General features: G+C 35.9%; 1 protein-coding gene across 3 annotated transcripts in view; it reads right to left on the bottom strand.

Moving 5' to 3' along the window:
* The window catches only part of pde4d (phosphodiesterase 4D, cAMP-specific), a 101,022-nt gene that overhangs the window by 63,237 nt on the left and 11,654 nt on the right, over positions 1-26,131 (bottom strand). The window contains exon 1 of one of the 3 annotated variants that reach the window (XM_043247306.1): positions 24,924-25,608. The exons of 1 other annotated variant lie outside the window; for it this stretch is intronic. In XM_043247306.1, coding sequence (XP_043103241.1) covers positions 24,924-25,201 — 278 coding nt within the window. In that variant the 5' untranslated portion in view covers positions 25,202-25,608. Of the gene's footprint in view, positions 1-4,659; positions 5,141-24,923; positions 25,609-26,131 lie in introns of those variants that run through there. One more of the 3 variants, XM_043247308.1, reaches the window with a different exon arrangement.

The raw sequence follows: 26,131 nt of genomic DNA, 5'->3' as shown, positions 1-26,131 counted from the left end.
TAATAATAAATAATAGAGTAATAATAGTAGTATAGTATTAACAACAATAATAACAATTTTATTGTTGTTGCTATGAATAATAACAGCAACATAATAAACAATATGTTTTATTTTGATTATTATAATATTAGAGGGTACGCTGCACCAACAAGGATTAAATAAAGCAAAGTTTAGAGCTAAGCAAGGATTTGTTGTTCTGGGTTTTATTTTAAATCGAGTTGTTTTGCACCACTTAAATCTAAACTTAGATTAACAAATCAGGGATATAATTGTAGCCTGTGAGTATTTCAAAATTTTGGAAATATACATTTACCGGATCAATTAATGGAGTATATATTATGACAAAACTGCGCTGTCCGTTTGATCGTGTGTGGAGCAGCCGTAATCCTGTCTTCTTTTCTTTGTTGTACACAGAGATGCACTGAGATAAGTGACAGATTCACATCCTGGACACGGTAGCAGACACAAGTTTACTAGGGGCTGCCACGACCCTCACAATCTGTCAGCTCAGTACACTTTAATTATCATTTTTATTTATAATAAACACCTCCCTGAGACCTGATGACACACCCACTATTTCTCTTTTTGTTTTATGTAAACCTCCTCGTCTGTAAATTTAAAGATGATCCTTAATTAAGATTTAAATCTGAGTTTAAAGTTATGGAGCAACACGATTTAAGTTTTTACCTATTTTAAATATAAAATAAATTCAGGATCAATATTATTCAATTATTATCTTATTTTTAAACAAGCTTTAAAGATACACCTTGATTTAATCTAGATTTAAACCTAATCCTTGTTGGTGAAACACACCCATAGTTATAGTTATATATAGTTAATACACTTCATGGTACAAACTGGCATTGACCCAAGACATACGGTAACCAATGATCTTTTGAAGGTAAAAAAAATAAATAAAGTGGAATATTTTGCAATAACCAAGTCAATCTCCTAATTTCAACCCAATTAAGCATGCATTTCACTCGCTGAAGACAAAAAGCAGAAAGACCCACAAACAAACAAACAACAACTGAAGTCTGCTGCAGTAAAGACCTGGCAAAACATCACGAAGGAGGACAGCCGGTCTCTGGTGATGTCCATGAGTTCCAAACTTAAGCCATTGCCTGCAAAGGATTCTTAGCGAAATAATAAAAATGAAAGTTTTAGTTCTGATTATATTTATTTGTCCAATTACATTTCAATCCCTGTAAATAGGAGTATAAAAATGGCAAATGGCTGTGATCCGTAAGCATTTTGTGGTATAGTATGTTCTGGTGGCATACAAAGCCAAAATACAGTTTCCAAACATATATGGACATCATGGTGCACACGTCACAATTTTTAACTAATAATAAAATACACATTAAAAATAAGTTCTGGATATTGGTTAACACCCATTTCAACATAACTACAATCTTCACATGTCATGAAAAAGCTGCCCGCATTATAGATCCTCTCTCTTGTCCTTATACCGTTTCTGTTGTCTTCTCCATTCTGCATGCACCCTTTCCATCTTTTCCACCCAACCTGCAGTGCCTCTTACATCACTCCTCACATTCTTCAGTTCAAGGCCTCTGGAAATCTCTCAAACCTTTTTTCTAACTTATTACTAAGGTAACTCACGGCGCTGGCGAGCAGGAAAGAAAGGGAGGTGATGGAATCGTGACTGTGTGTACTTCTGTGTTTGTTTTTTTGTGCATTCCTGTGTGAGCGAGAGTATGACTATGCCGGAGAACGAGGGGGAGAGCGAGCGAGCGAGAAAACGAGCGCACAGCGTGCATGCAGTGGTGCTGATGATCTGTATCGTACATTTGTAAAAATATCTCTAGTTTGTCTCGGTGATAGTGAGAGGAAAAATAACAAGGGGACTTGATTTGAGGACTGCTGTAAACGTTGCTTCCTCTCATCATTTCAAAAACGTACCATGACTGTGAAGTGCTGCTTTTTGTCACAGTGGGCATCCAGCATCATACAATGTAAACCACACGATTCTGAATAAAACATTTGAAAGTCCTATCTGGCTTGGCAAAATCTAAAAAAAGAATTACATTCGAGACATGCTACTTTCTAGACCATGATTTATAAGAAGGATTAATTGAGACCTAAGTCCATTAGGATTACAAGCGATTCCTAATAAGCAATAACTTATTATTTCATTCTGTCATCTGACCATCTGCTCTTGCTAACAAGACACATGCGGGTCATTCTTGTTATGCACTACCTTCTGAACTTGCACATGTGTTGCAATTTAAGAACATATTTAAGGTTGTGACAGATTTACACGTAACAAAATAGCAAGAAAAAAAAAGAAAGACAAGAAAGAATTCTTGCTGAAAACCAGAGTTGTGCTCCAACTGAAGTAGTAGTTTGGAAGTAGAATTAAACTGAAATTCTACGTAAAATCAACCAGAAAGGCAAAGTTGGTCGAGACAAGCTTTTGAAAAAACTTTTGGAAAAAGAAGAATGGATCGATCTAGATGAACAGGCAAATTTAATTCAAATTCACACTTGCTAAATTATGACCAACCCTCTTGCAAACCTTTTGATTGAAAAACCAAAAAAGGCATAGAAAAATGAAACACCTGGAATATTTCCTGATTAAAGTACTAACACAATAAGTCTGTGTTTTACACGTAGTGAACTGGTTTATAATTATTTCAAATTCACTCCATGTTCACTTAACTGGAATATTGCGACAACGCTATTTTAATCTTAATTAAACATGTTTATGTTAAAAAACATGTCAAAAGCATGTTTCATATTTTATCCAATATATTAAGACATGATGTGGACATGAAAATGTACTGTAAAATTTAAATACCCGAAATACAAGAGATTTCTATCTGAGGCCATCCTAGAAAATCACCCCCCAAACGGCAAAACCTCAGGCTCCATTTCACCTGATTGATGGAACCATTTTCCTGTGCAGGGGCAAAATAATAGCGTTAAAACAGGCATTCGAATCCAACAGCTGTTGAGCAAAGTGATCTCCTTTTTTTACCATTTACACAAAACAGCTCCCACACCTCTGAAATGTGGGCCAATTAATCGCATCTGAAACACAGCAGGGATTTTTCCTCTTTTAGATGGGTAACATTTACAAAGGGATCTCTCGAGAGCAGAAAACAGATACGTCAATAATGCCTAGCTGTCCTAATCAATTGACAAACAAGAAGCGCTTTCTGCACACCAGCAGTAGCTAATTGCCAATAACAAGGGCATATTTCTCATTATCGACAAAACCATGTACCTTTGACTTAGAATTCCGAGTATGTATGTTACCACTGCAAATTATGTCTGCAGATATATGACATGCTGGAAAAATAAGGGCAAATGCGCAAGGCCATCTACATTTAAAGCAGATTTAATGAGCATAGACGCTGACACCTTGATTACACCCCTGTGGTTCTGAATGATGATATTCTCTAGAAAGCCGTCTCTAACCAAACAAGCTGATAGACCTCGGAAGAGTGCATCAATTCAAAGCCTTTCAAGAACGGCTGAAGCGCTTCTCTGAAGAGAAATCAACTTGATGGTAGGGATCAATACAAATGATTGCAAAATCAGTGAGAATGTACAGAGGTGTGATTTCATTTGCATTAAGGTCGGCATGAAATGCAAAATAACCCTATTCAACTGGATGCATCTGATTGATCTTACTGCAAACAGTTCGTTAGTGCATGGGTTTTATATTTAAAAAAATTCTTTGACCTTGCAATGTTTACTCAAACTGAACCTTTTCTCTGATAATGTATGCAGGGCTACTCCAATCATTTAAACTGCTTAAAAGTGTATGCAGCAGACTGAAAAGGTTTGAGAGCAATGCCCACATTTCAAAAACCAATCAACCACAGATGCATAGAACAAAGTCCCGCCCTACGGTAATCTATTACACCTGGACAAACATCACAAAAGGGAAGAAAAGATATATCGCTACTTCCGTTTTGTCAGGACGAAGACTTAAGCGCCACCTTTTACATACAAGAATGGCACAGAGTAATGTTTCCGCTCAACACATCTCTCCAGTGTTGGATCGGAAAAAGAGAAAAGGCCAAAGAACACCACAGAATTTCTGCTAAATGTATTTCTAAAGTGGCTTGTGACAGTAATCCGGATGGCAAGGGGGCGGCAGGAAAGGAAGTGTGAAATTGAACACAGTAAAAGGCGATGTAAAAATCCTTCCTGGAGCCCAATAATCTGACACCTTCAACAACAACGACAAAAAACAATTAGTTCCATCTCATTTCTGCTGGCACGGAATTGGAAGATTAGGATACTGGAGGATGAAGTGCGATATGTAGTTATTAATCCGTTCAGCGTTCGCCTTAAGGGGGAAAGCCTGAAAGAGCGTTTATGCAGGTATGATTTATTCAACAGTGGCGTGAGAGCATCTGCCAGGTGTTATGGAAAGACCGGTAATATCAAAGGAGAACATGCACATTAATATTTGTTTGCCTGCACACCAAAAAGAGCGCCAGCGGGCTGAAAACGGCAGTCGGCACTCAAAGTGACGCAGAACCCAGCAGGTGACAGGTAGGAAGCATATGGAAACGATTCCGAAAGACACAGCAAACTTCTCACGCATAAAAACTGTTTGACAAAACGTACACACAAACGCTTCTTTTACCAACTCTGATAACGATGCAGGCAGGGTCCTACCAAGTATGTGCCACGGTGAAGCGCCTCTGCTTGTGGATGTTGTTGTTGAGAAGCATCCGTCGGAGGAGACGGGGGGAGTTCCGTGGCGACAGCCGGGGCGAAATGGAAGAGGGCGAGCGGCGGTGCCCTCGGGGTCGCTCCTGCTGCAGGAGGTTCTCCCTCAGGATCTTCACCAGGTCCTCGTTCAGCCCAACGTGCTTGGGCATGGGCGGCACTGCCAGCGTGTCCTGGTGGCCCACGGCCGCTTGCTGGGCCATCCTCACGCTTCGCCCGTCCTCCTCGCGCTGCTGGGGGCAAAACCAAAAAAAAACGTCCACTAATCCGGCGGTAAATTCCCCAGGACGGGGGAGAGCGGGGGTGGGCGGACGAACTCTGCAAACCCCCGTGCGGGCTGCTCGGCGCACGAATGAGTGACTGGAATTAATCGGCGAAAGAGCGGGAGAGCAGAAGAGTGCGTGCTCCTGTCAGGACGACTGCCGAGCTGTGATGGTGTGCTTGTGAGAGAGAAGAGGAGAGGGAGAGAGGAAGGGAGGGGGGAGAGACAGAGCGAGCTGTCGATCTGCAGCGCTTCACTAACTGCTGACTGCAAGCCACCACTTCGCTAAAGAGCCATGTGTGTGTGTGTGTGTGTACAGTATGAAGTAAGCGGCCAATGCTGCCAAAAAACAACTTTTCTCTTTTTTCCCTCTCCGTATGTTTAAATCTGACTAATTTATGACAGGGATGCGCGTGTGCGGCCCAAAGAAAATAGTGTGCGTATTTGCTTATCCTTTGATCACTCAGCAGATGTTCTAAATATGATTTTACGATGTAGACTTTATGCTGCCAAACATGTCACAAAAACAAAAGCCTCGCGAGGTAAGGAAAGATGAAAGATTAATGAATCCTGACAGGAGCCGGCTATAAATGTTGCTTATGATCATCACAGCATGCTTATTTTAATAGCTGCAGGAAAATCACTTTTATATCTCTATCATTTCTCCTAGAAAATAAAATGAAACCGAGGCCTTGCTGAAAGCAATAGTCCAGCCAAAAATAAAAAATCTGTCATTATTTACTTACCCTTGTGTCATTTCCAAACCTCTACAACTTACTTTCTTCTGTGGAAGATAATAGTAGATGTTTTGAGAAACGCCCTCGATTCTTTGCTTTCCACTGTATTTCAAGATATTTTTTTGTAGCGTTCCCCAGAAGAAAGTCTTATAGTTTTGTAACTACATGAGGGTGAGGAAATGATGACACAATTCCAGTTTTTTGGGTGAAATATCTATTTAAATTTCCTAAGACTTTCTTCCAATGACTAAAATAGAGGTAACATTACATGTGCCTTCTCTGAAGCTTACAAATATGTATCACCATTTCTGTAGCTTAAACCGTAGGGAATGGTTTTAAACCCAAGGCATGAACTGATAGAATGTAATATAATGCAACCTTCAATGTAATCAAAGCCTCTTTGGGTAAAACGCCAAATGCATAAATGTATTAAGTCCTCAACAGGAGAACAATTTTTTGTTGTATTAGCATCTAGTTGTATGATCACTCTCCCATGTGTAAATCATAAAATCAAACAACGACAGAACTTTTTCCAATTCTCTTATTTCTATGCTTACTTGCATTTTCTCTGTTATCCCATAAATAATCATAATCATACTAACTAGACATCGAGCACAACATTGCTCTGGGTCAATACCACTTCTCTGACTGTCCCTTTCACCTTCACTCACCTGAGCTAGTGATACTATCATCAGCTTCTACTGAGTTCTAGTCATTTAACAGGTGCTGTGACCCGAAGCAATTTAAAGTGCACTTCTAACAGGGAGAAACCCGGGGCTGCTGTAAATGTTTTGCTGAAGGGCACAATGGTAATTCAATGAGAGATCTTTAACCAGCACACCACCCCTTGCAGACTGAAACAGACTGTTATTGGTTTACAAAAAAAAAAAATAACATCCCTAATAAAAAATAACAACTTTATGTGGGACATTTAGATAACCCTCTGGGCTTTTTTGAGAAGGGAAGCATTTAGCATGCTAACGTTTCATTAGTTCACATCCGTCTGTGTGAATACACTGTCAGCTTGCCAGCTGTTATCACAAAAAGATGTGCTCACCTTTCCTTTACACAATTTAAAGAGCATTTAAGAGCAACAGACTATCTAATTACAAAAAAAACCTATCATCAAAGAAACAACTAGCCAGATTGTCACAGACAAGCTAATGTTTTCCAGAAAATTTTAAATTAAATATTAAAAATTAAACGTTCCCTAAAATGGACTAGAATCATGAATGAATACCTCTTAGCTTTTTTATTCAATGAAATAATATTTCTTTTAAGGGAGGATATATTAAATCAATCAAAAGTGACAGCAAGGAAAATGTTATTAAAGACATTTTTATATTTTATTTTATTTTATTGACCTAACATATGTACCACGATTGTCTCAAAAATATTAAGCAGCACAGTTGTTTTCAACACTTATTTTAAGAAATTATTCTTGAGGAAGAAATCCGCATACAAGAATGACTTTTGTAGGATCATCTGACACAAAATACTGTAGGAGTGTAACGATAGGCATATTTTTGTTATCTAATAAATGCAGTCTTTGTGAGCAAGAGTATTCTACCAAAAACATGTAAAAAATCTTACAGACCCTAAAGTTTTGATATTTGTTCGGAACCACATAAGTGAGTAAAAGATTACAAAATTGTTTAAAAAAATTCAAATCACATACATGACATATATTTCATATTATAATCAGTTTCTTCATTTGAGCCAATACTAAAAAGATATTCACAGATCTGCGATTGCGCACTACATAAAATGTTGATTTATAAAATTCAATAAGAAATACTCATTGAGTTACATCCAACATCTGTATAAAATGAGTAAGCGTGCACTTAAAAACATCCTTCATGAATTCTCTCCATGTTCTGCAAGCATGACCTCAGCGAGCACTTCAAACTGCCCCCCCGAGCTGAAAATTGCGCTTCACTTCCCTAAGAGTGACTAACCACGTCTGCACCACAGGAGGAACACCTTAGCTGGAAGATCAGGGGAGAATTAACACTAAATCCAGGAAGACAGACAAAAATAGCTAAATGGAGAGGAAGATCGGTGATTGCGCAGGAAACCTGCAATTTGCTTGAAATGTGAGCAGTTCATTGTGAAAAGAACCAATGAAATGTGATGTACAAATGTGTCATCTTACTGGTTATGACAGTCCATCTTAAAATCATGCAAAATCAATATAAAAGCACGTACAATACAAAGACTTTATAAAGCAAAATACTCCGAGAAATATATTAACATAGTGTGAAGGACCAATTAAGACAGCCTTAACAGATATATCAACATCTTAAGTGGTGCTGCCGTGGAACTACCACACATTATTGGAAGTAATGTTTAAAATTTAATCAATTCTTTTTCTCATTAAAAATTATTAATGTGACTTCAGATCAGCAGAATGTGCAAAAGCTGTACTATATAATAAATCTCTTGATATCATGAACAGCATCTGTCTCAAGTTATTAAAGTGTGTTTTTGCCTGTTGATGTTCTTATGTGCAGCCTACGATTCTGTCAGATCTTTTTCACCTTATTTTCACCATATATACATACAGCGTATATATAGATGACAAATAAAATTGGACTGTGTCCTATGGTGTGACAGCAAGAATGTAGAAAAAAATAAAAATAAAACCTTAACATACAAATAACACACACACACACACACACACATATATATATATATATATATATATATATATATATATACTGTATATATGTAAACACACAAAATGATTGAATTGGTGGAAAATCTTGTGGAACAGCTGAACATCTCTGGTGTGACTTCAAGCCAAAAACTTGTACATACACTATATGGACAAAAGTATATTGCAACAGAAATTAATGTTATTGTACCCATATGTACAAGTCATTAGTGTTCAGTAATGGGTGCATTTAACACGAACACGGACCTTTTATATTATTCTAAATGTCTTCACTGTCACTTTGATCAATTAAATGCATCACTGTCAAATACAAAAACACAGAGCAAAAACATACTGATCCTAAACGTTTAGCAAGTTTGCGTATGTTTAATTGGAAAAAGTGTTAACATTTAATCTCTTGTTAAGAATTATTAATGTGACTTCAGATCAGTAAATTTAAATCTCATATTATCATGAAACAGCATCTGTCTCAGGGTGACCATGTTATTAAAGTGTGCGCTTGTCTATGGATCTGCTCATAAGATGTTGGTCCCTGGCCTCACCGAGCCCCGTCTGAAAACTGCCTCTGGATTTCAGCTCATTACTTCAAGGACACAGGACATAGAAGTTCACAAGAGCTAGTTCTGGGCTATCAATCTCTAATCTAATAAATAGTCCACAAAAAAGGACCATAAATAAGAATGCTCACAAAATGGGCACCATAAGGTGAGATCTATCGTCTCTACTTGCTTTCACTGGGTTCCAAATCTCACAATACACTTGCAAAATATGAAGGAATATAAGGGATCTCATGATTTTAACTACTGGTTTGACACACCTGAGTCTTTTTTGGACTGTCAGTATGCACAGTTTGGCATCAGGCCACCTCAATGTGTGCATGTTCTTTGGGTTGTGTCATAATGACTGGTAGAGCACTGCATTGTGTGTTCGCTTTTCCCCTCCCCACTTCTCCCTGCATGACGTCTGTGTGTGTTTCTCCACTGTTACCCTTGGCAACATGGATGGAGAGAGACAAGTGTGTGTGTGTGTGTGTGTGGTAAGAATTGACTCAGAGCTAGAGATTTAACAGAGGAATGAAAGGAGACTAATCCGCAGAATGCAGCTCCAAACCCAGTGCTGGTGATGTTCACATACATATGCATGCATGAATGCCTCAAACAAACACTCTCTGGGTCATTCTCTCAAAACCCATCCACAGATATTATTTCCCCTTAAAATCAAAAGAAAATATATTTAGCACTTGATGAAAATTAAGCCTAATTATAAAATTATAAAATTAAGCCTAATTATTCCTATATATATATATATATATATATATATATATATATATATATATATATATATATATATCCTAATATTAGGCTTAATTTAGGCTTATATATATAAATATTTTAAATTTTTTGTTGTGACATTTATTTAATTTAATTAAGCACACTCCCCTCAAATTCTCATTACCATAAGGTAAGTGATGACCATTATAATTTGATGGCATAATAATAATAATACACAAGAAAGTGCAAGTTTATTTATATAAACATATTTTGCAGATAATACTAATTCAAAGTGCAAAGTCTATTTATTATAAAATAATCATAATAGGTCATTAAAGGTAAAAAGAAAAAAAAATTAAGTTTGTTAAAATAGAATTAAAACAAATAATTACTGTTTTATAATAATAATAATATTTTTTATTCATTTTGATTTTGATTTGTATTCATAATAATCTATGAAAAACATTAATATATATATTACTACTATTAATTATGATACTGCTACTACTAATAATAATATCAATGATAATATTAATACATTATTATTATTAAGATTTTTAAAAATAGCAATATTTACTTAATTCTGTTTTTAATTTATTTTTATTCTTGTATATTATTACATATATATTATTATTAATAATAATAATAATAATATTTCATGTTGAATTACAATTACAATTAAACTGAGACATTATAGTATTTGTTACACTAGCTACCGATACAAATTATTGTGATATAAATACTTTTAACAATTGTTTTGTTACATTAATGCAATTTCAATGAGAATAAAAAATAAATTGACATTTAAGCATCTCTGTTTCTCATCAGACAGCGATATTAGGAATAATTTTAAAATTACTTAATCATAAGTAATACCTCCAGATACATAATGTAATAAGAAATTTGGGAGGAAAAAATGCTTGGTACTAAAAAAAAACAACAACAACAAGTCTCAATGTCTTATTTTCAGGGTGAAATGTAACCTGAACGTTTTGTGATATTGGTGGCGCCCCAACAATGCTCAAAAGTGCATAGACAGTCACGAAGCCTATATATTGAAGATCCATAAATGCAAAGTGTCTGTCTTTTTATGTGCAGAGCTGATGAGGCTGCACAACCTCTGTGGCCATTTAGGAGTTCATTCGCACTGACTGACTAACTGCCTTCCAGCTGATAAGGGAGAACTCTGTGCCAGAGCACTTTGTGTGAATCATAGCTGTGGCACCCTTCAAACACAACGGTATAAAAAAGACCCTTTTTAAAGTCTGACATGCTGAGAGAACGTTAGTATAAAAAGGATGTCCTCAAACAAGTTCAATCAAAAGTGAAGAAGTGACACATCTCTTCACAGACTTTGTGAGTTTATCATTATTACAGAGGTTGTCATACCCTTGTGCTGTCAGCACTTCAAAAATCAAGGTATAAAAAAACGAACTAAAATTAGACTGCATTGTTGTGTGCTGGCGAGCTTTCATAGGAATAATGGAGCAAATTTAGAAATTAAAACAAACGAGCTTATTTTAGAAACCACGAGAACAAAGTCGCTCCAGTCCACATCTGCACAGCACACGGACTAAAAGAAAAGGACAGGAACAGTCTACTTAAAGGAACAGCTCCTTCAAAAATCCATATGTAATCATTTATTAACTGTAACTATTTTTTTTATTTCAAAAAAATAGGAGCATGTGAATTTGAAACAGCATTACCAAAAATTAACATTTCATTTTCAGGTGAACTATTCCTTAATTCCTAATCCTGACTTTTTTGGTGGTTCACAATGCCCACAATTTACAAGCAGCATTAGAAGGCTTGTATGACTTAAACGTACATGAACGTTTATTATAGTAAAACATCTCCCTCTACTGGACGACTGGGTTTAATCCATTTTTTCTTTTCTTACTAGGTTTCTTTGTTATTTCTTTAGTGTAGTAACCTTAACATATGTCCATGTATACCCAAACGAACATTACAGCAGCAACACTAAAGATCTAGCTGTAATGAAAACACAAATGACTAACCTAGAAAACTATATTAGTCTGTACTACACACGTTTATCACATAATAAATATTTAAATATTTAAAAAGTATATGAACAAAAATGTATTAAATTTATTAAAGTATTATTTACAAAAATATTAATTATGATCAGCTAGATACAAATAATTTTATTTTTTAATTTGAATTCATGTTTTTATAATTATTTTTCCAAGATTTTACACATCATGATTGTTGTGTTGATAATGCGTAAAATAAAGGTTTTAGAGATACTTTTATTAATATTTTTGTCATTATTATTAGTATTATTATTGTGTTTAGATTATCCTCTACATTATTAAAGATCTTATAACTAAAATAAATATATATGTTATATTAATATAACAATATTAAATTAATATAACATCATAAAACTAACAATACTTTTTAATTTAAAAACAAAACATTTCACTGTTTATTTCTTTGAAACTAAAGATTTACTAATTTTACAAATTTTACAACTATAATTGTTCTTTCATTAAACACAGTTAAATGTAAAAATAAATAAATCCTAAATAATATTGTGCAGTGCTCTCTTTTGGACACAAGAGGGCATACCAGTGTCAGGAAAAATCTCCATATACTTCGAGAGCTACATAACCTCTGAATGTGAAAACGTCTCATTTTTACAGTCCATTCTGAAATTGAAATTGAAAATAGCACTGGGAAATTTGGACAGCTACTTTCATTTGAAACCATTTTTACCTGAATCATAGTAGAAAGAGGACCATTTCCACTTTGTGCATTAAGGCCTATTTTCTAGTTCCAGGACGAATCATTGAAATAAATGTAGAATTTTGGTGAAGTGCTTAAAAAATAAGACGCCTCAATAGCCATCTCGTCATTCTTCACCATAACAAGCACGTTTGATAGTTATGTGAAAGCTTCCCATTCCTTTTATACAGTTACACTATATCACAGATAATAGTGTTTGCTTTGCACAATTACTTTTTTCACTCCACCTTTCCCCGGGTTCATCTCCTCTGCCCACAAAAACCTCACCTAATATCAGATCCTCCTTTATACAATCTGTTTTAACGTGATAAAGCTCGTTTCTGTTGTCACCTTGAAAATGTTTAGGGAGCTTGTCCTCACTAGAGAGCAACCTTTGGGATCCAACGGCTGATGTCTCGGCCACACAAGTTGTTTTTCTATCGCTGCCCTCTGCAGGGCTTATTCTCTCCTTAATGATGCATCTCGCAGCTTTGGCACGAATAATATTTTGGCTGCGTGTCAGATCTGCTTCTGTTATTCAACTTTCTGAGCCTCACAGTGGCTAGCCTCCTTCACGCTGACACGGTTGTTTCATGTAATGCTGTCAGACACTTGCGACAGGCTCCAAGGGTAAATTCAAAATCGAGACATTGACAGCTCTTACGCACATGCATTAAATATGCAAAACAGCACACCTGCCGAGGGAGGCAGCTGTAATTCCAGAAAGACGTTTGTGGTCTTAAAAATACGGTGCAAAAATGGCTAAAAATATTTTCCTGTTTGCACACAAAAGAGGTCTGCTTTTTTCCGCACCGAGAAGCTCAGAAGATGTGGAAGTCATGTTGATCATTTTATGCTGCTTTTTTCGTCTGTGTAATCTTCATCCCTGAGCCCACATAAAAATATTCTTTAGAATAAAACTTAAGCTTTTACTGTAATAATTGCTGCAGTATCTTCGGATCCAAATTAATACGTTAAATCAATTACATTTTGATTTGAGGTGTATTATATATTATTATTATTATTATTAAGATCAGAGTGAGAACAAAACAAAAGCAAGACTTTGAGGTGTTGAGACCAAGCATAATCTCAAAGTAATTTACACTACAACTACTAATATGTTTTAAACGTAACATTTCGGATATAAAAATATGATGGAAAAGTAAAAAGCAATCTTAACCGATAAGTTTAAACGATAAACAAAGCTAAAACTCAAATCGCACGAATGAATTCACGAATGAACGAGCATTTGCTCAAATGAGTTGATTCATTCAGTAACAAAACACAGCTAAATTTTGCTATTCCGAAATATGAAGAACATCAGGCCTGCAATCCCTTCATCGATTCAGGTTTCAGCATATTCTGTAGCTTATTAAAATGAATGAATTTAAAACACAGACAGTGAACACCAAATATATCTACACTACATCTTTGCGCTTGGCAGCCTATTTTACGAAGCCGTCTGTAGATCTTTAAAGAAACATGGCATATCTGAGACACAAACCACCTTAGCGGTTGGTCGATCAGAAAAGGACAGTATCACAAAAAGCTAAAAATTAATATTTAGTTAAAAAAAAAAAAAGAAAAAAAAGGGAGCCCAAGTGTTAGTAAGATCTCGTATCTGCGTGACATTTTTTTCATTATTTTTTCATTTTTTCACAAAGAATTATAAAAGTTCAAATAGATCTGATATTTTTATGATTTATGACGCATTTACCAGGGGGTTGACTCATCTAGACCAAAATGTCGATCTCCACGCAGCTCTCTATACAAAATGCATTTGTAATCAGAGCGCTGTGAAATGACAAGCCTTGGGTCTGCTTTTCTTTTTTTTTTTTTAAATCAAAATATTCGTAGACAGGAGCATGACGTTGAAAAATGTATTTTTCACAGCAAGATATGAGCCTTAATGCAATCAAAGTGACAAATTAAGATGACAGTGAGGACAAAGGCAGTGTTTATGTTAATTCACACCGTGTCACTTGCTTTCTATCCTGACGCATGAACATTTGCTGACTTCTTGCAAGTGCGCTTGGCAAAACAGCAGTAAGCAGCGCTACACTACGCCCGACAACGACATCAATGAAGATTTAGGGTGGAACTATTTAGAAAAAAACGTCTCACAAAAACAAAAACAAAAGGTTAGTATCCTTGATGAAATGACCCAGATATGTCAGAGGAGCAAGAACAACAGTCTGGAGCCCTGCAGAAACACCTAAATGCTATAGAACAGACAGCAGGGTTCATTGTGACCCCGTGACCTCATCAGGAGGAGACAGCTACAGGAGGAATTTCAAAACACCAAAACCTGAAAAGGTCTTTCTCATTAGACACCATGTTCATACAGACAATATTTCTTCACACCAAAGCCTGTATAAGAACTTATTTTGAAGGTGTCTGTATAAACATGTTTAGAAACAGTTTCAGAAAAAAAGGGTTTTATATATATATATATATATATATATATATATATATATATACACACACACACTTGTGCTGTCGAATGATTAATTGCATACAAAATGTTTTTTTGTACGATATATGTCTATCCTGTGTATATTTTTATGTATATATAAATACACACATACAATATACATTTTTAAATATTTATGACTATATTTATATTCATATAACTTATATTACAAATAAATATATTTGATATATAAACATTTTTCTGAAAAATACACATGCATGTGTGTATTTACATATGCACATAATAAATATACAAACACAAACATGTTTTGTAACCAAAACCCTTTATTTTGCATGTGATTAATCGTTCTAATACCTACACATATCATGCTTTCTAATCAAGCCATCTGATTTGAAATCAAATACACATAGTATGTGCTGTGATTCCCGTTATACTTACACATGTAAAATTAGAGAAGCAACATGAATCTGTTTTAACAAAGACACTCGCTGTACAGACCTCAGTACCAACAAGTCTCAGAAACTAAACACAGATTGTCCAATTATGTGTTATTGTTGCTAGGTGCTTTTTTGGAAGAAAATGTCGATGAACCTAGCAACACAGACACTAAGTTGGCAACATTGTGCATCTCTATTTTACCAAATGCGGGCTAGGCAAAGGGTCAAATAGAAAATGTGTGCTGCATTAATCACACATTAATACTATTTATTTATTTATTGTTTTATTATATGTTAAACATTTATAAAATATTATTATTATTATATATATATATATATATATATATATATATATATATATATATATATATATATATATATACATACATATATACATATTTTTTTATTTTTTTTGTCTGTGTAAATGCAGTCAATGCTCTATTTTAAACATATAAAATAAAGTGGAAGCAGTGTTTTGGAATTTCAAGGTTTGGCACATGGTCAGTTTCATGCCTGAGGAGAGGGCTGAGGACAGAGCATTTACCAGAAACAGGTCACGTTTTACCGAGGGAGGTGGGTATAACCCATGGGGCAAGAACTCCTAAAATAGCCGAACGGCCTCCACTGTAATCATCATTCAGAACGCATGCAGCAATGGCCTTCATTCTGTCCCACTCCGTGACCATAAATGCAAGAAAAAGACTGCACATCTTGGGCTTACATCTCTTGTTTGATATTGTAGATTTTATTTTGCGCATTTGATTACAATTGTAAAATAATGACGTTAAATACAAAAAATGTATTGTCTATCTATCTTGTCACATCTATCTATCTGTCATATATATATATATATATATATATATATATATATATATATATATATACACATATATATATAAACAGACAAAAGGTGTTTAAACAGACAAAAGGTGTTTAACAGCTGCATTAGTATCCCCCACAACTGAATGTGAGGGTGTGTATGTATTATCAATCTTTTTCTATCTAAAGTCCTGTGATCTATTCCTTGCCATTCCCAAACACATGGATCTGTCTGTGGGACTCCAGAGCTGAAAGATTCCTCTTCAGGGGGTCTGACACTTCAAGGAGATGGGAAAATCAAGGAGGCTAGCAGTGAAGTTGGCCTATCACCTCTCTAGAAGCCATTTCTTCAAAAGGCTTTAGGAGCCATCACAACAAACATCAGAAGAAGCCACAATGCTTCACTGTGGGTTCATTTCCTTCTAAACGCTGAAGCAATCTATTAGTCACCAACCTGATTTACGACGCCAATATGAACCAAATGTAAAACTAAATATTTAAGAGTTTTTAAGTCCCGTCTGTTTTGCCTGCCCCCCTGGCATGAAGCAAATATTAAACTTCATGTTCAGCAATTAATCTCATATACACCCACGTTTCAATGAGACGCTGACTTGAGGCTGTGCATTGCCAGAAGCTCCAGTAGGGTCCTCTCTTGCAGCCAAGCAAAACACACAAAAAATATCCATTTGTGCTTTAATAAAGCACATGACAAATAAAAGTGAAAGACATATCATCAAATTGCTTTCTACAACTTCTGCACGCTTAGCCACACCTCCTGACGTAAATTGGGATGTCAACATACAAGTAAACAATATAAAACAGTCTCTATTTGTGTCTATCAAAAATAGTCTGGAATTTTCAAAGCATGACATCTCATTAGAGTAGTAAGTCCAGTACCTACCAGAACTGTCAGAAGCACATATTACACACAAGGGACCTTTAGTGCCATTGATTTACGTGTTATACCTTCATATTTAAAATCCAGTCATACTTTAATAGGATATATGCAACATGTATGATAAATGAGAAAGAGACTAGATACTGTTGCTGATCTCCAGGGGGGCAAGAAGAAGGAAACAAGACAGAAGATTCCTGAATAAAGCAGCGCCCGGAAGAAAGCTCAGGTTGCACCTTGACAAGGTAATTGGTCATCAGGGAAGCAGAGGAAAGAATTGCACAAGAAAGCGCAGAGAGGAAAACAACAAAAAAAGATTGCAAATTGGTCGTTTTTGTGGGTAAAAGGCAGAGAACATTGAATTCCAATGTTACTCTTCCTCACATCATCCAACTATATTATATCCGTTTACAAATTACAGACTGTTCCCCTTTATCTCTTTATTAACAGCACTGGACGTAAAGGAAAAAATAAAACTAAACACACGCGTGCATACACACACACACACACTCACAGAGACATCTACATACGTGAACGTGCAATAGGTCAGAAAAAAATTGTAAATAATGTCGAGCAGAAAAAAAACAAAACAATTTGCCATCTTGGAGGGCTGTCAGCAATTGTGCTGGCATCTCATAAATATTCATAAGCCTTATATCAAACCATTGAGCTATATGGATGGTCTTTGCATCTAATTTGCATAATCTACATTCAGCCTAAGTACTCCTATGAGGTAAATAAAGAAAGTGAGTGACAGTAAGCTACACTTTTCAGTCCACATGCATTATATTTACCAGAATTAACTACACTTAATCTATACCTACCTTCTGCTATTACTTTATCAATACCTTCATAATAAAACGGCGGAAGCGTCATGTTTAAATGCTCTTTGATTTGTTCCTAGAGGACCATATGTCCACCTGACAAAATAAAGATAGCATTACCACATTTAAATGCTCTTTGACTTGTTCCTGGAGGACCATATTCCCACCTGGCTTCATTAAAGAGGAAAACAAAGTTATTATGTTGTCAAATGTCTTGAGGGCTTCAAGCACACATATAGGTACTACAGATTGTTTTAAATAGAAGACTGACACGGTTACTGTGCAAGTAGTATAGTATATACAGTGGAATCCAAATCTCTAAGAGAACTACTGAAAATGGTTTTATCCTTTATAATTCAATATTTTGCATGATGTTACAGCTTTACAATTTCAGTGAAAAGTACAAAATTCTCCTTTTGCTTTAACGCCAATCTCCATGAACTCCACATTTGTGCTATCCAGGATTTTTAAAGAAGGTTCCAAACAATTATCATGTGCTTCAATAAAAAGAACATCTGATCTTCTGCACAAGGCAGTTCATATGATTAATGTTGCAAATGTAATTATTTGATTAGTGACCTAGAAATATTTCTATTTACGTCATAATGTCTCGGTATTGTGGAACATCTGAAACAAAACCTTTCCATTGATTCCCATGCTTACATTAGATTTTGAACCTTGTTTTTCAGTGTGTTCCTCGAACCTTGAGGTCCCGCTGCATATTAAGCAAACCTTTTGCAGTCAAAATAGGTGAAAGAGACTGTCAAGCTTCCAAATGTTTTGCTTGTTTAACATCTCTTACATCGATTTTATTCTTAAACAGAAGGGGGTTGATATGTAATACATGTCGATTCTAGTCCTAACAGAACTATTCATACTGGCTGCATTCACAGATAAAATAGTAGACAGGATATAATCGCTGTAGGTTGTTAAGATGAAATGCATGACTAACGCAATGGAAAATCCACTGAACTGAAAAAGTCTTTTAGTCAAACAAACATGTAAGCGTAACGGTCTTATTTTCTAAAACACAATCAATATTGTAATTGCTGAAGTCTTTGTCAACCTCACATCTCCATGTGACCTTCCATTATGCTTTACGCCAGGGTGACCTCTGATGAGAACAAAGCGTACAGCCAGGCGACCAATCAGAAAGCAGCCGCTCTTGAGGAGTCCCTCAAGTAATCCCGCACAACATCACCTTGATCGAAAGCAAAAGATCCCATTCTGTTGCACTGCAAGGCCTGTGTGTGCGGTCAAAATAAAAAGATCACACATGCTGTTATAACTACGAGGTCTCTTGTCCTACATACCAAGCTTTCTTTCTTTTGTCGCTGAATGAATATTAATTTGCAAATTACAACACACATCAGCAAGTGATTTAGATTTGGTGATCTCATTTTCTCCGGTATGTTTCATCTTAACCTCTCAAACCCATCCTTGAGCCTCCTATATTAGGTGCGTGGGTTCCTTAGATCATTCATGCGAGAGCTTTCTATGACTTTATAAACTGCATGAAGCATACGCAAACAAATAAGAAGATCTCAACTATATTGCATTTCAGTCACTGCACCACCTAGTCCTGAGCCCAGATGATGCACGTTCTCTATTGTTGCCAGGGAAAGCAGCATAGTAAGCAGAGCATGAGTCATAAACACAGGTACTGGCTGCAGGTAAGTCTAACCCCTGGGATCAGAGCAGCCAGCTTAAGAGACCGGACCTAATCCTCCAGGGGTGTCATGTAACACCAACTCAAAATGGAGGGAAAAAGGACAGGATTGCATGCATTTGGATCAAAACAGAAGAGAGTGACGTTATGATTAAAAAACATTTGATCCAGAGATTTGAATGGTGGTATATATGGTAGAAATGTGTCATGAGGTAGAGATATGGCTATAATTGTAAAACGGTACATTAAATTCAGACTTAAATGAATATAAACTAAAAGTTCTATCTATCTATTTATCTATCTATCTATCTATCTATTTTTTACATTTGACAAAAAATTTAATAAAAACATCAGTATCATGAAATATTATTACAATTTAAAATAACCATTTTCTATATTCATATTTTTATAACCGTGATAGCAATGTTGAATATTCAGCAGCCTTTACTCTATTTTTATAATGAAGTATATTTGATTGTGTTAAAGCGGAACTACTGCAAGGTACACTTTAAATATATGGTATTTAAAGACAGATATTATATTTTAGCTCATTTTTAAAAAATGAGCATTGTGCACACATAGCACTCCACATAAAGTTTAACTATAATGTTTATATCAGTACATTTTGAGCAATTAGTCGATTTGAACTAACAAGCTTATTTTGCTGCCTAAAAACATTTCTTATTATCAGTGATAAAAACAGATGCACTGCTTACACTTTTGTTAAGGATTCTTTGATTAACAGAAAGATAACTGCATCGTATTAAAAATGAAAAAAACATTACTAGATGGAAGAACTTGGTCATACCGCCCACTAGAGAATCTGTAGAATTAATGTGTGTACTAGCACCCAAAAGAGACATTTGTGATGAAAGATAAGTCTAAAAAGTTTTCCACAAAACTGAGAAAAGAGGGAGGGGTGACCAGCATACATAAAAACTAGAGCAACATTGGTTCCCCTGAGCGCCTCAGTCCTCTTCATTTCTGACATAAATTTCTTTTCAGCGACACAGACCCCCCGAAGCCTGTTTTTCTATGACTAATAATGTCATGTTTGTTTCTGCCGACCATGGGAGTGAATTCTGTCCTTTTCTTGAGAGAACTGGGTCAGGCTCTTTTTTAACGGTGCCAATTTATAAAATATGTACTGATTTTTGAGTGAAACCATTTAAAAGGTTGTCAGCACGCAGCTCTGCACTAAGAGGTCTCAGCTGTGAGCCGAAACCAATGGAAACGATGGATTCACCAAAAAATTCCCAAATTCCTGGAACCCTAAAAGAACCTGTCCTTTTTCTTTACTATAAATTTACAAATTTTTCTCATCAACACACAGCACCACAGTTTGATTCTTATCTGAATTCAATGTGAACACAGATCCACCTGAATTCTTGCCGCACATAAATCAAAGCACTCATGGGAGACACTCTATCCCTGTGTTTATAGATAGAATGAATGCTCTACCAGTGACAGCACTCTTCATCACGGGTGAAAGCCTCGGTGGCCAGGCATCAGTTATCGCTGCAATCAAATCTGAAGTGTATCACAGGACTTAGACTTACAGAGAATACTAATGTAACCGTATTGACTTGTATCGATGGCAACTCACATACTCTAAAATCTGATGACGCCACACATTTGAATTGTCTAGTAATCATAAAAAGATCACCCTTTTCACGAAAGCAAACAACACACCTGCTGAGTTACAGTCCCCTAGGAGACAGCGGTTCTCATTGTCGGCGATTTGGTGCACTCCATCAGTGAAATAAAGGTTTCTATACATTTTATTTCATTTAGAATTATTATTTCATATATATTACTGTCCTGTAAAAATTTTTTTTTTTACACAACATAATTTAAGGACAAGATTTAATTTTTTTTATTTTAATCAATTTTATTCATTACTAGATTTAATTTAATCTGATGTTAAAATATGTTCTCCAATCACAATACTACAGTAATACAGATTAATGAAGTCAGTCACAGCATCTTTCAGCTTTGAGGCAGATTTCAGATTTCAGCGACACACCGGCACAAGAATTAACACTATTTTGGTAAAAAATTATTACAAATAACATTGAATACACTTCAATCAAAAGGCTTCAATCAAAAGGTTACATTTGTATGTATAAAATGCTAAAACAAGTTTAACTGTAAGTAATATTGAAAACTATGTTGTATTGACCAAAATAATGTATTTGTCTTGAATTTTGTCCATCTTGCTTAATAATAAAAGTTAATCTTTTCGTTATTGCAGTTGCCTATAGCAATTGTGTGTGTGTGTGCGTGTGTGTATATGTGTGTGTGTTTTATTTTCAGTCTGTTTTAAGCCAGCAATATTTTTAAACAGTAGCTCACTTAAACTAAACAACCCAGCACGTTGGGTAAAAACATTTCACACAACATTTCAAAATAACCCAGCATATGTTCAGTTCAATATTTACCCAGCACTGGGTTGCCAAATAACCCAAACTGGGTTGTTTCTATTCCAGCATTCCTGTAGTGTACCTAACACTTGTAGTCTTGAAGTCTTAACTGGTGGAATTAATAAAACGTACCAATCGTTTTTGCTACTGAAGTTTAAAAAGTTTGCCATCTGTCTTAACACTCTCATACTCACTATTCACAAAATAAAATGTTAATTTAAACGTTTGACAGACTTTTCATTGAGGCACACAGGGAATCAAACTGTTGCAGCTAGCCCCACGATCACACGAATTAGTCTAATTATAGCCAAATGAATGAGCTCTAAAATATTTACCATGTTCAAGGTGTTGCTTAATTTTATATCACCAGCAAATTCATATACATACATTTACATCAATATTAAAATGTTAATGCAAATCTGTTTGACTACTCTGTTTCTACAATTGGTTCTCCGTGTACACCAGGAGCGCTCTGGATTTAAAGCAACCATGTGCCAAGACAACGAGAAAGCTTTGTCTGCGTCTAGAGGCAGTTCTGCACCATGATGCATATCAGGTCTCTGAGGGATTTGGCTGTCAGCGTGTGCGTGTTTGTGTACAAAACAGTAGTACAACTGAGACTTCCTTAGAAATCAAATCCATGCTGCCTGACGGGCAGAATATCGGAACTATTAAGATGTCAATGAAAGAGAGGATCCAAAAACATTAACATGCAAAATTTACGGGAAAAAAAAAATATTACCTGAAACGCATCACAGCATCGCACAGGGGTTCATCTCACCGTGATGATACCATCTTTCCAGTCCCCAATCGTTAGCCAATCACACAAGATCTTAAGCTTCACAGCTTACTGATCTATCACTCTGTTAATAACGCCATCCATCAGGATGAACTCTTCTAACCGAGAGGTCTAATGTAACAGCACTCACACAAGCTACGATTGCGATTAGCAAATACGTTCGTATCTCAGGTGTTTCCAGGGACCATTGCGACATTGTGCATTGTGGTTTGTGCAGATACTGGTTCAATGCACAAAGGAAGCAATGAACAAAAAGGTTCAGTCATAATTTTTAAACTTCTCACATAGTCCTTCAAACATGTCAAAACGACCAAAGTTTTACAGTTCATTTTACAGCATATCACATCGTTGCTGAGCCTAAAAATGGCACCAGAAAATACATCAACATCATTATAAAGCATTTTATGCATAAAAAGGTAACTGCAAAGAAAGTTTTAGCCTAAAAATCCATTTCAAGCAGACCCTAGATGTTGCTATTTTTATCCGCGCGGCTGAAAATGTATATGTTTCCCGAAAACACGCAAGACTAGCTTGAAGCTCCTCATAGTTAATCACTGAACATCATTCCACAAACACTGAGACCAATTTGCTCAGCAAGGAAAACTCTAACTTACAACTAAGGGGTGCAGAGGCCCTGGATATTAAAATTGTGACAGCATTCACAAAAGTGAGTCATATAGTCTGGTCGTAGTCTAAATGTGTGGGGTTGAATTTCACCCCCTCCCCGAGTCTCGTAGGAAATCCATCTCCAGTAATGAGAAAATGGATTTAAATGGACTATAGAAGCAATTATCGGCATAATGATAGAAAGTAGGACTTGTTTTTCTTCCATTCTTGTTTATACTGAACACTGACGTCATAAATCAGAGTTGCTTAGTTTTAAGGCAAAAAAATGCATACGCTGTGTTATGAGGCTTAGTGAGGAAGGAGGGGGGATCCTTAAGAGGTAAGAACTGACAACGGTAAAATCTCCAACGTCTGTCAAGGTGAAAAATGTGACTTTGACATTTACCACTTAGTGCCTATATGAGGGCAATATACAGGAGGTAAAGAAACATTTCATTGCTCTGACTGAAAGGTATCAAATCTGTGACTAATGCTCTATTATTAGCTTGATTCAAGGGTATCTGCATATTTCTGCCTGTAACTAAGGCTCTGTGATAAACACTTGCTTCTCTTCAGGGAACATTTGAACCGTTGGTCTCCTCTTGCCAAGTACTGGACCATGAGGGACTTGTTGTGAACGTCTGGTGTTCAGCTTGCAATGAATTAGTCCATGATGGGTGTAAACAGTCTTATTTCTCATTTGGTGAATGAAGGGGGAGCCGTGAAGGACAGCAGTTCTCCAGAGGGCTCTCCAGAGAGCAACAAACGTGAAAAGTACTTATGCACGAATTCATCAGGAGAAGCCATAGCTCTTGCTCTAGGCTAATTAAAAATATTGATTACGAATACCTTTTTGTTTGGCTGTTTGATAACCAGTTTGCCCTTTCTAACTACGGGTCACTTAAACGTAATTATATATTATTCTGACCCATATCTGTGCCTGTCCATTCTGCAATCCATGTGTGTCCTAATCTGGAGGATTCCAGCACCAGACACTTTTTTTTGTCCAGACTGAAAACAGAAATGATGTAACAAAATCACAGCCAAACAGAATGCGGATGAGTTTTCTCTTTCACTCACAATGCATTGCACAGCTTGAAACACATACCTTGTACTTGCATGACTTCTGTGATGCTTCTCCAGATGGCATCCTATTTTTGGTTTTTCTTGCACTAGTTTGCAAAAACTAACAATTTAAAGTTTAAGATATTAAAAATGAATATTCTTTAAAAAAAAGAAAAAGAAATTATAGCCCAACTGAATCAAAATGTTACACTGATAAACATATTTCTCTGCTACAAAAAATATATATATATTTTTATTCTTTATCAGACTAAAACCATTGATATGCTCCTTTGAATATAATATATACAACCTAATAAATTCCACATTGTAGTATATTACGCTCTATGAATGTATCCGTTTTTAGGCTATGCTTTTAAAAATGTAAATGAATGCAAGCTAAGTTAAATTAAAAGTTAATTAATAGTATACTAAATAAAATCCGTTTAGTGTACTTGCATACAAAGTAGTCCATTTACATTTACCTGAAAGAAAAACCCCGCCTTGTTTACTTGGACATGATGGCCAAAATCAGATTCTCACCCACCGTTTAAGTCCTTGAAAGGATGATGGCCATGACATTCTGGACTTCTTCAAACCGGGACGGTTACCGGTGTCCACGGCATAGCTCCGGTCCATGGTCCTGGGATTCAGGTACTTCTCCGTGTCTGAAAAGCCTCTCTGTCTCACCCGGTAGTTCTTGCGCGAGCCGAAAGAGTTCTGGATCTGAAGAGGAACCGGGCTCTGTTGCCTCCACAGATGTTTTGGCGCATTTCCATCGGTACCGGGAGAAACCAAAGTTGACACCTCGCTTCCGGCGTCCATTCTCGCACGAGTACAGTCTCGCTAAAATTCGTCAAAACACTGTAATTTTGTGAGATAATTATTGCAACTAGCTTTGGCGCGAAATGTCCGAAACTTGGAAAACATCCATAAGAAAGCGTAGTGTAAAGTACACCGTTAGTGCTATTTCAAAGAGAGCAGTAATATTCTACATAAAATATGCAAAGGCATATAAAGCGAAAAGTCAATTTTGATGTTTACTATTCTGGATCGACCCATTCTGTCCAAGAGTTCATCGTCTATAGGCACCATTGCTCGCTTCTATCGTAGCGTCCATAATAACACAAAACTTCGGACAATAAACGCTTGTCCCGTCAAATTGGTGCCCAAATCTTCGAGGTCCACGCAACAACATCCAGCATCCCTGTCTCGCGCCTCGCCTGGACGGAAAAAAACATCCAAGTGCTCTCATTCTCCTCTCCACTTCACACAGAAGTGATGCTGGGAGGCGATCAATATTTATTCTACACAGGTTGACTGACAGACCAGGAGGAGGAGCCTAATGCTCTTCGCACAATAAGGCAACTTTGAGAAAACAAAACTTAAATATATATATATATATATATATATATATATATATATATATATATATATATATATATATATATATATATATATATATATATATATATTTTTTTTTTTTTTTTTTTTTTTTTTTTTTTAATTAATTTATATATTTATTTGTTTGTTTTATTTGTTTAATTATTTTGTACATGTATAATTCTATACCTCTATAGATTGCTTTTGCACCACATAATAAAAAATATATTTTTACTGCAGTTATCAGCCTCATGAAAATACTACTGCGGAGATAATCTTTTGCTATTTGAACAAATGGGAATGCAATAAAAATGCATTTGATTTAGTCTCTTGTTCACAGCTATAGTCTAAAGAAACCCAGGAAATACAAAA

This window comes from Puntigrus tetrazona, chromosome 8 (assembly GCF_018831695.1).
Source record: "Puntigrus tetrazona isolate hp1 chromosome 8, ASM1883169v1, whole genome shotgun sequence".
In the NCBI taxonomy this organism is placed as follows: domain Eukaryota; kingdom Metazoa; phylum Chordata; class Actinopteri; order Cypriniformes; family Cyprinidae; genus Puntigrus; species Puntigrus tetrazona.
The sequence above is the reverse complement of the archived record's forward strand: the minus strand, read 5'-3'. Positions and strand labels throughout refer to the sequence as shown.